Source organism: Platalea leucorodia (assembly GCF_965183815.1).
Source record: "Platalea leucorodia genome assembly, chromosome: 2".
In the NCBI taxonomy this organism is placed as follows: domain Eukaryota; kingdom Metazoa; phylum Chordata; class Aves; order Pelecaniformes; family Threskiornithidae; genus Platalea; species Platalea leucorodia.
The window spans coordinates 21,739,194-21,752,041 of record NC_138824.1 but is presented as its reverse complement, the minus strand read 5'-3'; the positions used below and the strand labels follow the sequence as shown (position 1 = coordinate 21,752,041).

General features: G+C 46.3%; 2 protein-coding genes across 10 annotated transcripts in view; one reads left to right on the top strand and one right to left on the bottom strand.

Moving 5' to 3' along the window:
• The window catches only part of NUP58 (nucleoporin 58), a 39,551-nt gene extending 37,958 nt beyond the window's left edge, over positions 1–1,593 (bottom strand). For 2 of the 7 annotated variants that reach the window (XM_082332470.1, XM_082332471.1), the window contains exon 1: positions 1,333–1,591. In XM_082332470.1, the coding sequence (XP_082188596.1) occupies positions 1,333–1,448 (116 nt within the window). In that variant the 5' untranslated portion in view covers positions 1,449–1,591. Of the gene's footprint in view, positions 1–1,332 lie in introns of all 7 variants that reach the window. The other 5 variants (XM_082332467.1, XM_082332466.1, XM_082332468.1 and 2 more) reach the window with 4 other exon arrangements.
• A 3,496-nt stretch (positions 1,594–5,089) lies between these two features.
• The window catches only part of MTMR6 (myotubularin related protein 6), a 32,759-nt gene continuing 25,000 nt past the window's right edge, over positions 5,090–12,848 (top strand). For 2 of the 3 annotated variants that reach the window (XM_082338023.1, XM_082338021.1), the window contains exons 1-3: positions 5,090–5,188; positions 10,039–10,155; positions 12,095–12,290. In XM_082338023.1, the coding sequence (XP_082194149.1) occupies positions 5,165–5,188; positions 10,039–10,155; positions 12,095–12,290 (337 nt within the window). In that variant the 5' untranslated portion in view covers positions 5,090–5,164. The remainder of the gene's footprint in view (positions 5,189–10,038; positions 10,156–12,094; positions 12,291–12,848) is intronic. The other variant, XM_082338022.1, reaches the window with a different exon arrangement.

Here is a 12,848-nt window from a genome sequence, read left to right as displayed (position 1 = left end):
CAACAACAAAAAAAAACCCCAAACAAACAAGCATAGGTAACACAATAATATCATCAATCTGTCATGACCACAAAATTAAGAGTATTAGAAGAGACTGAGAAAACTTGTTCCCTCTCATATGGGCTTCCAAAAAGCAATGCTGACGTTTAATTCAGAGATACTCTTTCAAATCCAAATGTTTTGTTCCCTTCCCCTCACACCAGTAATTCCTGATGATTCTGACAGATAAGCATTTTCAAACATATCTGCTTCAGGTGAAGTTCCCTTGAGTAGCTCACTCTACCCATTTAGTTTACAGCACACTGACCAATCTGGGAAACACTGATACAAAGCTCCACTACAACAGCCCTAATCTTCAATGGAGACATAATAGCAAGCAGGTCAGAAAAAAAAAAACCAACAATCTCTGCTAGTATGGTTGCATGCAAAGAAAGAAAAAAGGGGAAAAAACAACCCAGGAACAACAAAGACTTACCTATTATTCTGAGAAACCTAAATACTAATAATGCCTTTAGTACAGAGCCTGCTGTATGTCACGTGCACATCAAAGCACAGTGAAGTTCTCCTTTTACTTCAAGACACTATACACCAAATGCAAGGTTACCTGTGTCAGAAAGGATAAGGTTGCACCCGACTTTGGAAGAGAAAGAAGGGAAGGAAAAAAATAAAAAGGACTTTCACATTTGAACATTAAACATTTGGGCTTTGACATCAACGAGCTCCATGCTGCACACACGAGCTCAGGCTGACTGCTGAAACCTAGATACGCATATGACTCACGTTCTGCGTTCAGAACGTTAGAAACAACCGTGAAGGAGACACCCTGCTCCGGTAAAGCCAAAATAAAGCAAAACTGGAAGAGCACCTCCCTCAGTTATTAGCTGCTGAACAGACTGACCCCTACGTCTGTATTTACGAAGCCGGCCGTGGGGCAGATGAGGCAGGAAGGGCACCCCCACCGCCTGCGCGCCGGGGCAGGCGTGGTGAAGCCGGTCCACCCGCGCACCAAGGGCCCTTTCGGCCAGGAGTGCCGGAGCTCCGGGCCCCTCCGGGGGCAGCAGGCGAGGCGCCCAAACAGGCAGCCCGGGGGCTGCGCTTCCCCCCGCCCCGGCACTCGCTCCTCTCCCTCCCTCCCCCCCCGCCCCCACGTGCCGCCGGGGCCTGCCGCGCCGCGGCCGCCCTGGCCCAGTCCAGGCCCAGTCCAGGCCCACGGAGCCACGGCGGCGGGCCAGGCCGCGGGGCTCAGCAGCCGCGGGAGTCCGGGGGCGGGGGCCTGCGGGCAGGGCCGAGCCGAGCCGAGCCGAATGGGGGGGTGGGGGGGCGCCGCGTTACCTCGGCGTGGCGGCTCCGAAGGAAAAGCCCCCGCCCCCGCCTCCTCCTCCCGTCCCGGCGGCGGCGGCTGCCGCGGAGCCCAGGGTCCCCGCGCCGAAGGAGAAGCCCGCAGACATGGCGGCAGCGACGGGAACGGCCGGAGAGCGGGGCTGGGAGACGGCAGCGGGCCTCGGCGGCGGGGGCCGGGGAGGGCAGCGGCGGCGGCGACCTCCTCAGGGTGGGCGGCGGCGGCTGCGGCCTCCTCAGCGCCACATCGCGCCCGGCGCCAACTTCGAACCGAGCGGCGGCAGCGAGCGCGCGGGCACCGGCCACGCTCCCTACGCGCGCCCGCCGCAACGCACCACGGGACGGCAGCGCCGCCGCCGCGCCGCCCGCCCTTAAAGCGGCAGTACCGCGCGCGGCGGCTGCGGCCGCGGCCGCTCCCCCCGGCGGTGCAAACGGCTGAGGACGTCCCGCTCCCGAGGGGCCCAGGCACCCCGGGGCCTCGGCTTGAAAGATGGAAGCGGCCGCGGCTGAAGAGCAGGGCAGGCCGCAGCCCCCGGGGCACACGACGCCCGGTGGCTTTCCGGATGCCGCCCCCGCCCGGTGTCGGGGGCCGGAGGGGCCGCGGGCCTGGGCACGGTCCTGTCACGAAAGAGGGGAAGATAAAGGAGCTCCCCTCTGGGCGAGAGGAGCCCGGCGCCTGGCGGAGCGTCGGCCCGGCGACCCGCGGGAAGGGTTTGTGACGCCCGCCCGGTTGGTCGCGGCAGCCGCCGGGCTGCCCTGCGCGGCGGCCGGGCTCCCCGCCGCCCCCGACGGGCGGAGCGGGCGGGCGGCGGTACCTCACAGGTTACCGCCGGGTGACCGGCCGGGAAGCAGGGAAACAGCTCAAAATCCCACTCAAATTCCATGGAAACCCCAAAACCCCCTTCATTTCTGGCCGAACCGGGGCTGGCAGCCAGCAGAACGGCACATGGCTCCCCTCTGCCTCTCCAAGGACCCATCGGTTTTTAACGCCGTTGGACAAACTACAGCACCCGAGTGTCACCAACTCGGTTACTAATTACTGCCCGCGTTTACTGCACAAATCACTGCTCGTGCTTTCCCTGCCAGGCTGTACTTCACACCGGCGTGCCACACGGCACTGCGCGGAGCCGCGCGAATCACAAGAGTCGTTAACGTTGGAAAGGACCTCTGAGATCATCGAGTCCAACCGTCCAAAAAGAAATGGTCCCGTCCCTGCCCCGTCCGGCCGCTGGATCATGATGCCTCTTTCACATAAAGCTGGGGAACTGTAAGAAGCCACTGCTGAAACGCAGGGGAGTTTCTCAGAGTATCCTACACGCCACGTTTGCTCAGGAGAAGGCATTACTAGACTTTTCTTTCAAATCTACCTGATAGCCCAGATGAATCATAATGCTATGAAAGTTTTTATATCATTACATCCAGTTCTCAAAGTGTCCCGAACAATGCAGATACCTCTATGTTCTCCTGCTCAGTGCTATGGCTGCTGAGGACTATGGATGGCTGATAAATATTTACTGAAAAGATCTTTGAGATTATTTATGGATGACTGGATTGCTGTCCTTTACACAAGGCAGACCTTCAGGCATATAGTTAAATGTAATTTGTGATGTTTAGTCTGTGTTTACTTACATACTGCATGCACATGCCTATTTTTGAACATCTTAAAAAAATGCAAGCCCCAAAACTGTGAAAATGTTAAATAGCATGTATAGAGTGATTTCTCTGTAGTCATTTGTCAACAAGTTCTGCTAGTCTGACAGGCCATGAAGTGATCAGATATATTGGCGTAACAGGAAAAGGGGACTTGTCAAGGAAAGAGTGATGCCTTCGTAGTATGATTTTAATAACTCATGATGGTCTATGAATGTCACCACTCAAAAACTTTAAGTTCAAGACCATGAAGTCTGTATGTTAGTAAAAGAGGTTAATTTTGTATAAAAACTGTCCTACTGAACCATTTCTAATTTAGATAATAATGAAAACAGCAAGACTTATATAGCCCATTCTGCAACCTTTAAGCTAAGTTTTATCACGCCTCTTAACTACTGTGCAGCACATGCAAGATTTTTGTGTGCTAGCACCCACACAACTACGACACGGATGAGTCACTGCACTGCGCAGCTTGTTAATTCGTTCTTGTACAGCTTAAAACTCTAAACTCCCCCTACGCACTTTTACCAGCAAGTTCTTACTTCGGTAAGGACTTTGACACTGTCTCCCGTAAGATCCCCACAGAGAAGCTGTCGATGTATGGGCTGGATGAGCAGTGAGGTAGACTGAAACCTGCCTGAACGGCTGGGCCCACAGGGATGGGATCAGTGGCACAAAGTCTAGTTGGAGGCCAGTAGCGACCCAGGGGTCAATACTGGGTCCAGTCCTGTTTAACATCTTCATTAATGATCTGGATGATGGGGCAGAGTGTACCCTCAGCACGTTTGCTGGTGACACCAAACTGGGAGGAGTAGCTGATACATCAGGGAGTCATGCTGCCATCCAGAGGGACCTCAGCAGGCTGGAGAAATGGGCTGACAGGCACCTCACAAAGTTCAACAAGGAGAAGTACGAAGTCCTGCACCTGGGGAGGAACAACCCCAGGCACCAGTATATGCTGGGGGCCACCCAGCAAGAAAGCAGCTTGGATGAAACGGGCTTGGGGGTCCTGGTGGACACCAAGTTGAACATGAGCCAGCAATGGGCCCTTGCTGCAAAGGTGAGTGGCATCCTGGGCTTCGTTAGGCGAAGTATTGCTAGCAGGCCGAGGGAGGTGATCCTTCCCCACTACTCAGCACTGGTGAGGCCACAGCTTTGCGCACTTGACTGGAGCACCTCTCCTGTGATGAAAGGTGGAGAGAGCTGGGACTGCTCAGCCTCGAGAAGAGAAGGCTCAGGGGGATCTTATCAGTATGTATAAATACCTGAAGGGAGGGTGCAAAGAGGATGGAGCCAGTCTTCCCAGTGGTGCCCAGTGACAGGACAAGGGCCAACGGGCTCAGACTGGAACACAGGAGGCTGTATTTGAACAAGAAGAAACACTTTTTTACTGTGAGAGAGACAGAGCACTTAACAGGTTGCCCAGACAGGTGGTGGCATCCCCATCCATGGCGATATTCAAAAGCCGCCTGGCCATCGTCCTGGGCAATTGGCTCTGGGTGGCCCTGCTTAAGCAGGGGGGTTGGACCAGGTACCTCCAGCGGTCCCTTCCCACCTCAAGCCCTCTGAGATTCTCTGATACTACAACAAAAAGGACCACCTTCCAGGAATTTCCCCATTCGCGAGACTCTAAAAGGCTGAAACTCTCCGTGCCATGCACAGAGGCCTGGGTAACCAGGGAACGGCCCTCGTTTCCCACACACCCACTGCCACCCCACCGCGGGGCCCGGGGCCGCTCTCCCCTCAGGGCCGGCTGCCCGGCGAGGTTTCACGGCCAGCACTCATCTCCGTGTCTCCCAGCACAGCAACCACAGCCCACTCCTGCCCAGGAATCTCACAGAGAACCCCTGGGGCACTGCGGGACCCGGCCCGCACCCCGCCGGCCGGGCCGGACCCTCCGGCCGCCCCCCCGGCCCCGCCGCCGCGGGCACGGCGCCGCCTCACCGCGAGACAGCGGCCGAGTCGCGCCGCGCATGCGCTTTGCCCGCCGTGCGGCGAGACGTGGTGTCCCCCGCCCGCCGCCAGGGGGCGCCGCAAGGGAGTCGTCACCAGCTTGGCCCCGCCCCAGCGGCGGCCCCGCCCCGCCCCGCCCCGCCCCGGAAGCGTTTCTAGGTGACGGCCGCCCCGGCCCGGCAGCAGCGCAGCGGGCGGCGGTCGCGGCCGGGCGGGCACCGCTATGGAGCACATCCGCACCACCAAGGTACCCTGGCCTCCCTCCGTCGGGCGGGGCCGTGATTCAGAGGGGGCTCGGTGGGGGAGCGGCGGCGTTGCCGGTGCTGCACCGGTAGCTGTGGGGTGGGGAGGGCCTGTGCGGCCCGGCGAGTCCCTGCCCCGCCGCTGTCAGCTGTGGGCGAGGGCGTTGTTGTTCTTCTCCTTCCATTTTGTAGCTGGTGCCTTCCCGCGAGGGGCTGTGGGGCGGGCCGTGCCGCTCGGGGTGGCCCCGGGCCCCGGTGGGGGCAGCTGACAACGGGGTGCCGGGCTCAGGTGCTTGCCCCCGGGCCCTGCCGCCGCAGGGCGCCCAGCCTGGGGCGTGGGGCCCGGCCCGGCCTGCTGCGGCGGGCATGGCCCTTCTCGGAGGCCTCTCGGCTGGGCCCCCTCCGAGCCCGGGGGCTGGAAGGGATAAAAGCTCCCGTGGGGAGCTCGGTATGTGCTGCACCGGTGGGGGCCCGCCGGGGTGAACGGTCTCGGTAATAAGGGGAACACCCTAACAATGCTCCTGATGTAGCAGGGGCTGTAATGGAGGGTGGGGAGCAGGAGTCCCCAGCTGGGAGAGGACTGCGGTTGTTTTTTGTACTTGGGATATGGTTCCATGCAGCTTTTTCTAGCTTTGGAGGCAAATCAGTTATGAAAATGCTTTTAATCTTCCTTTCTTTTAAAGGCTGTGGGGTGTGTGGTTAAGAATGCAAGCTATCAGTATATGTGCAATGTATTAGGCTATTCAAAAAATTAGCTACAGTTGACATTTTAGGCTCTCTGGGTTTCTTTTGGTTTTAGTTTGTTTTCATCTGTAATTAAGATGTAAAAAAAAAAAAGACATAGGTCTTTTTTCTAAATATTTCTTAAGTTTTTTAGGTTACAGCTTTTATAGAATTAGATTTCTAACAGTATTTTTCTCATCTTGCTCATCAGCCCTGACTGTAAGGGCTGCTGGAAAGACTGCCCCCCTCTGTTGGGTCCTGGAAACTGTCAAGTGATTAGTTCCCTAACCTGGCAGTCTGACTTTAAACTAGATTTATAGATGTGTGGAGAAAAAGAGTGGTCATATTTCAGCTCTGAATAGTAGGTTTATAACCAGTAATTATATAAAGGAACAGGCTTTTAATTTTTTTAGTAACAGCTCTTATATTTTTTATATGAAATACGTATAGCTAGTTTTATTTTTTGTATATATTGGTATGTGTATATATGAAACAGGAGGAAGGTCTCTGATGAAGCTACTCTTAGTTACACTTTAGTTTACTGGATGGAATAATCTTGTGCCAAGCTGACAGACTGGAGATAAGGTTTCTTTATCAGCCTGTTTACTTGTAAACTTGAAACTCCTTGTTTGGGAACTTAATATTGTATTGTTACAGTCAATAGCTAATTTCAAAATAAAAACTAGGCCAAAACCAAAGTCTCTTGATGATCTGAGTAGCTGTTTAAGTTTCACATCTGAAATTGAGACTAGAAAGGGTACAGGTCACTGACTTTTTTGCATCTGCAAGTGAATGTGTTTCTGCATGTTTTTGAGCCCCTGTTGGGGGATAAAAATACTTTGTGTAGCAATATGACTGAAGAGAGAAACAAGCTCTGAACACAACCTACAAGATATACTACTTGAAGCAATTATTTTTATAATTCATGCAAAAAATGTATCCATTCTAAAAATATCAATTTTGTGGCTAGAAATAGCATGAGGTTTTGGTTATAATTGTGATGCTCGCTTAGCTTTTTGTAAGCTGTTGGTTTATTGAATATCCAGGTGGATTAAAATGCATATATGCTAGATGGTAAAATTATGAGTATTACAGTTATAGGAAGAAAGAAAACTAAAGTACAGCCTGCACTGTCGGCCTTAAAAGTTCAGTGCATGTGTAGGCTTGAGTTGGATCTCATTCCAGCTCTTCTGAGACATTTACTTTTTCTAATCTGATAGCACTTCAGTTTTTCAATTTGTTCTATTAAAGTAATAGCAAAATAAGCTTGAAATAACAGTATAGTCTTCAACAATTTAACTGCTGTGCAGGGAAGCTGCCATCCCTAGGAGAAGGCGATGAAATAGGTTTTATTCTTTCTCAAACTTCAGTTTGCTGGAAATGTTGAAGGTAAAATTGTCTTAGAACTGTCAGCACAGCTACCTGAAATAAAGTTTAACTTTTTGTGAAATTAAACTGTCCAACAGACTTACGTTGAATAAAGAAGTGAGGTCACCTTAAAAATTGCTTCTGTCTGAGAATACATACTTAAATAGCAACAAATGATGAAAACCAGTTCACAATATGGCATAAGTGGTGGTAGTAGTGAAATTACAAATGAGAATATTGTGGTTTTTGCAATGAACCTTTAAAACTAAAGTGTCCTTAAAGATATTTTAAAGCAAAACATAGTAGAAAAGACTAGAATTTCTTTAGTCAAATCTGTTTGTATATTTGAAGTCAAATTGTTTTAGTGAAAATACTGATGGGTTTTCTGCTGGAGGTGGAAAGTTTTGCTTAGCTTGACTACTAAATCCTAAACTTATGTTTGCAAGCCTGAGACTTAAATGGGGAAGGGAAAACTTTTAATTTCAGTGAGTGTCATACAAAGTTGTAATAAAAGACTTTTGGAATGATATATTGTAATTGTTTCTGTTTTGGATTCATTGTTCTAATTTAACCCTTCAGCTTTTTTAATGCAAGATTTCAGAGGTGTAGTTTCAGCCTTCCTTTCTGTTCCAACTTGTCTCCTATATTAAAACATTTCTTTGCTTTTTTTTTGGCTGTAATCTGTAACTCCTAATCCCGATAATTTGGTGACTCTTTCACTGTAAATACTCTATATTATTGAGGTAGCTGTTCAAATTCTTACTCGTGTAAAAACTCACTAATTTGTTAGTGCTAGCTACTGTCAGAATATCACTTCTAACTACTTAAATGATCTTTGTTTACAGATGTGCTAAAAGTCAATAGCAGTCTTCAATCTCTTAATCTTGTGAACCCATTCTCTTCAAAACTGATGACCGACTTGTTTTTCATAACTAAGGATTTGCCAAACTTTACAATTAAAAAGCAAATTTAAAGAAGTGTCTATCTAGCTGATTACCCATTAAAGCTGGCTTGTATCAAGTTTAAATGAACATGTCATCTATGGAGGCTGAATCTAAATTATGTTTCAGTTGTATTCAGGAAAAATATATCTAGAATTTAGCTTTCAGAATTCTTGAAGACTTTACCTATGTAAGAGGAAGCTGGAGCACTAATGCCTGTCCTCATCTAATGTAGAAATACAGCTTTGAGAATAACTGTCTTATGACATGGAGGAGAATGGAACTTCATGTGCCAGGATTTTGTGGGTCATGTTACTAGAACAAAACTGGAGCAGTTTCTGTGCACTTCTCAGTTTGCTGGGGAGGTGCAGTGCCAGATACCTGAGCAGATGCTGCTGCAGAACTGCCCCAAATCTGCATTTGGGCTGTGCCGTATTGATTTATGCTGTTCTGTATCTGAGCACTGATACCTTACTGGTTACAGCATAATGTATTTTCAGGTACTGATGCATGTAGCTTCCAACTTTTTTGCTTTGTAAACTGAAATCTAGAATATCATAGTAGTGCTGGCTTTTAGTAGGTATTTGTATTTCCTCCATTCTGTTTTGTATGCATTAAATTGCCTTTCTAACTTCCAAACATAAAATTAGGCCTTGATAAATTGTAAGAAATACCTGAATTGAAAAGACGTTTTAGTGTTTTATATGTGCTTTTAGTAGATAGACAAGTTTGCGCATATGAATTAAAAAAGGCTTAACATCAGCACAGTAGATGCGGGGTCTCCTAGTCATTACCTCTGCGTGCTGGTCTTGCTGGTGTGGAAGTTTTTGGAGTTCTGTCACGCATTTAATGGCAGTGGCAGCAAGCCTCAAGTGTGAGAGCTTTAACTTGGCATTAATGAGACACTGCTGCCAAGAAATAGAGGAATGCATGGAGATAAGCTATTTGCCATGCTCCTTTCCTGTTGCACACAAAGAATCATGTAATGTTTGCTTCAAATAAAGCAAACCGTGGAGGCCATGAAGTTATGAGCAGCAGATAAGATGCAGATCATCTAGAAATCGCTGTCTTTTGAAGTGTTTTTCGTAGGATTGAGATAATAATGTTGATGGACTACGAGGTGGAGAAACTTGCCTTGCAAGACTCAAGCTTGAAATATCTGCTTCAAATGCCAGCACAGTCTGTGAATTTCTAGGCAGTTGTTACAATTATTAGCATAATGCTTACATTTCATTAGAATTTATTTTGACAATCAGGTGAGGTTATGATCTAGATTTGTAAAGTTGGGGAGGATATAAAAGATGGTAAATACCTAAAATTGAAGTCAGGAGGACATCATCTTTATGGCATTGAGTCTGCAGACAGCCAATGAAGCATGTTGCTGAGATCAGCTGTTAATTCAGTGCTGGCATCTCAGTAACAGGAAATTGTTAGTGTGTTTGCTCGACTTTGGGGAAGCAGTCTGAAAGCTTAGTAATTAATCATTCTTAATTATTTTTTTAAAAACTTGATATCCTCGTCTCTTACTAGTAAATAACTGTAGTAGTTATATATATGGAGTAAGTATTCTGATGAGCCTAGGATTGTGCCTTCATTATGCACTTTTGTATTTAAACAGGGTATTTTAACTCTTCTAAAAGCTTATGTGACCACTATTGTGTTCTTAATAGCTTGATCTGAATAGCCTTATGTGTGCTGTGTTATGCTTTTTACCATTTTCAAAATTATTGTGCAAACTGACAGAGCTTTTGCAAAGTTAGGGTTTTGCTTTATACAAAAAGCACAAATTAAGTTTTGCTCCCCCTCCCCTTTTTTTCTTACAGGTAGAACAAGTGAAATTACTAGATAGGTTCAGCACAAGCAATAAGTCACTGACGGGAACTCTATACCTTACAGCAACTCATCTGTTATTCATAGATTCAAGCCAGAGAGAAACATGGGTAAGGATAATGAATGCTTGTGTCTCAAAAGCAGAGGTTCTCCAGATGTGTTTGTTCTTCCTGGTCTAAGGTTGAATTTGTCTACTAATGTTCATCTAAGTTGTAAGTTATTCCCCACGCTCTCCTTGTTCATGATATCATAAGTTAATGATTTGCAGGTTGTACTCTTGCATGATATGGCTGCAGTTGAAATCAAGTAGTGTTGGAAATGTTCGCTTCTCTTCAAGCTGCTATAATTTCTTCTATAGCCTTCACTTGTATTCCTGAGTGAATGTGTGATGGTTTTCTTTAAACAATGGACTTGCACTGGAATTCAGAGGCAGGAGTGGGAGACTACTAGATAGTTTAAGCATCAGGTTTAAAATTTGTGTTAACTTACCTTGTATTTAGATCCTGCCTAGGTTAAATGAGACAGCAAAATCCAAAGATCTAGGCTTTGGTGAAGTTTTGAAGATCCTATGCCCTTTTTTAGAGTGGTAAGCAGCTGTTTCTTCCCCAGTGTTCATCTGTGGAATAAAAGAATTCAGAAGGGGCTGCAGCTTCTTGGTGACCCCTACCAATCTGGTACAATCAGAGTTGGCTAGTACAGTAATTCCCATTAGTTTTTCTGCTCAGTGCCATGGTGGCACACATGTGGACGTCAAGTTCTAGCTTCCACTGTAGCCCAGCTACCTGACTGAGTTCAGTGCCTTAAGTCTATCATCCTCCAGGATGAAATCTAATTTCCCTGGGTGGGGCTAACTTTTTTTCTGTGGGTATGTTACCTGTAGGTGTGTTTTTCCTGGATTACCAGGAAATTATCTTGTTTCCTGGTTATCTGACTAGATGGCTCATGGTGCTTTGAAGAAAAGTTATTTTCCTACGATTTGTTCTTGGATACAGTATGCAATTTTGTACAAACCAAACCATTATTGTTTCATACAAAATGGGTTATTGTGGAGAACATGATTCGGAAGCATTACTTGCTTCTCCCTGTGCACTACATTAGAAGGTTTCATTTTGGAGAAATTGGACATATACAGAGTATTGTGTTTCTGTGATAATGCAAGTACCAAGTATAATTATGATAATGTCTCCAAGATATAGTCTCTTTGTAAATGCATCTTTGGCAGCATAGTTTTCAGATGCTTGTCTAATTCTGATCAATATTGAAGCAATCATCTCCTCTTAAATGAGGTAATTGAAATGCTATCAAGAACATCTTGTTCAGTTGAGGTAATGTATCTGTGGCTTTCTTCCCATGGTTGAATAGCTGTTACTTTCCCATGTGTTTTCTTAAATTTTGTGTAGATTTGCCACACAGCTAAAATCTGTGGAGGGCTTTTGTATATCCATTACTGTGACAGTCCTCTGTCAAGAGTGATTGAAGGCATTTAGCTAAGAGACTTTCATGTCTACATAGCACAATGGGTCATACAGGGGATTTTTTTCTTATCTCCTGTTCGTTCTATAGATGTTGAATACTGGAATTCTAAAGTCTTCAGCACCTTCTGTGTCTTATCTGTTGAGGTTTCCCTGATTTGCTTTATTTTGCCTGAAAATTCTGAAGTATGTTCCTGTAGATCTTTTTAAAAAAAAAAGCAGATAGCCTATTGGGACCCTGCCTAATTACATATAAATTTGTCAGTTAGCAAAGTTATAGAAGAGGGCTGAACAACTCCAGTGGAGTTTTACTTCTTGTTTTTTTTTCTGCATTTAGAAGGATATTTACTGCCCCTTACAAACATTAGGTAACACCTCAAAATAGGAGGGAAGACAATAGTTAAATTTTGACAAATTATGGTACCCTGACCAAAATGCCAGTCTTGGATTTCTTCTAAATTTATTTCTTTTTATAACTAAATGATTGACAAAATTAGTCAAAATCCATATTCAGCATTGCTTAATGTGTCTTATATCTGCTTTTGTAAACTGTATGCTGTTCTCCATTTTTCATCAGCATGCTTACGCTGTGAGTTCTTGTATGCCACAGATACTACATCATCACATTGCTGCAGTGGAAAAACTTCCCTTGACTACTTCTGGCTGCCCCCTTGTCATCCAGTGCAAGAACTTCAGGATAGTTCACTTTGTTGTTCCCAGAGAGAGAGATTGTCATGACATTTATAACTCTTTGCTTCAGCTGTCAAGAACAGGTAATATTTCTAACTGTAAAAGACTTTGCAGTATATGCCTGGATAAGAAGGTGGTGGTGGTGGCGGGAAAAATCCATGGCTTAACGTTTTTGGTTTTTGTTTTGTTTTTAAAACGAGCATTAGATAGAAGTCTTTTAAATGGATTTGGTATGTAAAAGAATTTTAATGATTAAGTATCAATCTGCATACAAATTCAGAAGATGTGTTGTCTAGCTTTTGTAGGTCACTGATGTTCACTAACAGAATGTGAGATTCCTGTGTCTTTTGCATTTCTAATGTTATCCCTGAAATTGTGAATATAAATGCATATAGTCTTTCTTAATTGGTATGTTCTATAGATAAAATGCTACCAAGCAAATACTAGCTTGTTACTGATTTCATGCAGTTTCAAAAATAAAGCTGAAGTTTTGATGCTAAAATAGCACTACCAATTCAGCTTTACAAGAGATGTCTGTCACCTCGTATGGTCTTTTGCATTTTTTGCTTTGTGTTTAGAACAATGTAAAATGTTGCCATCTGTGATATGTGAATAGCGTGAAAAACACAAAATATTTTGAA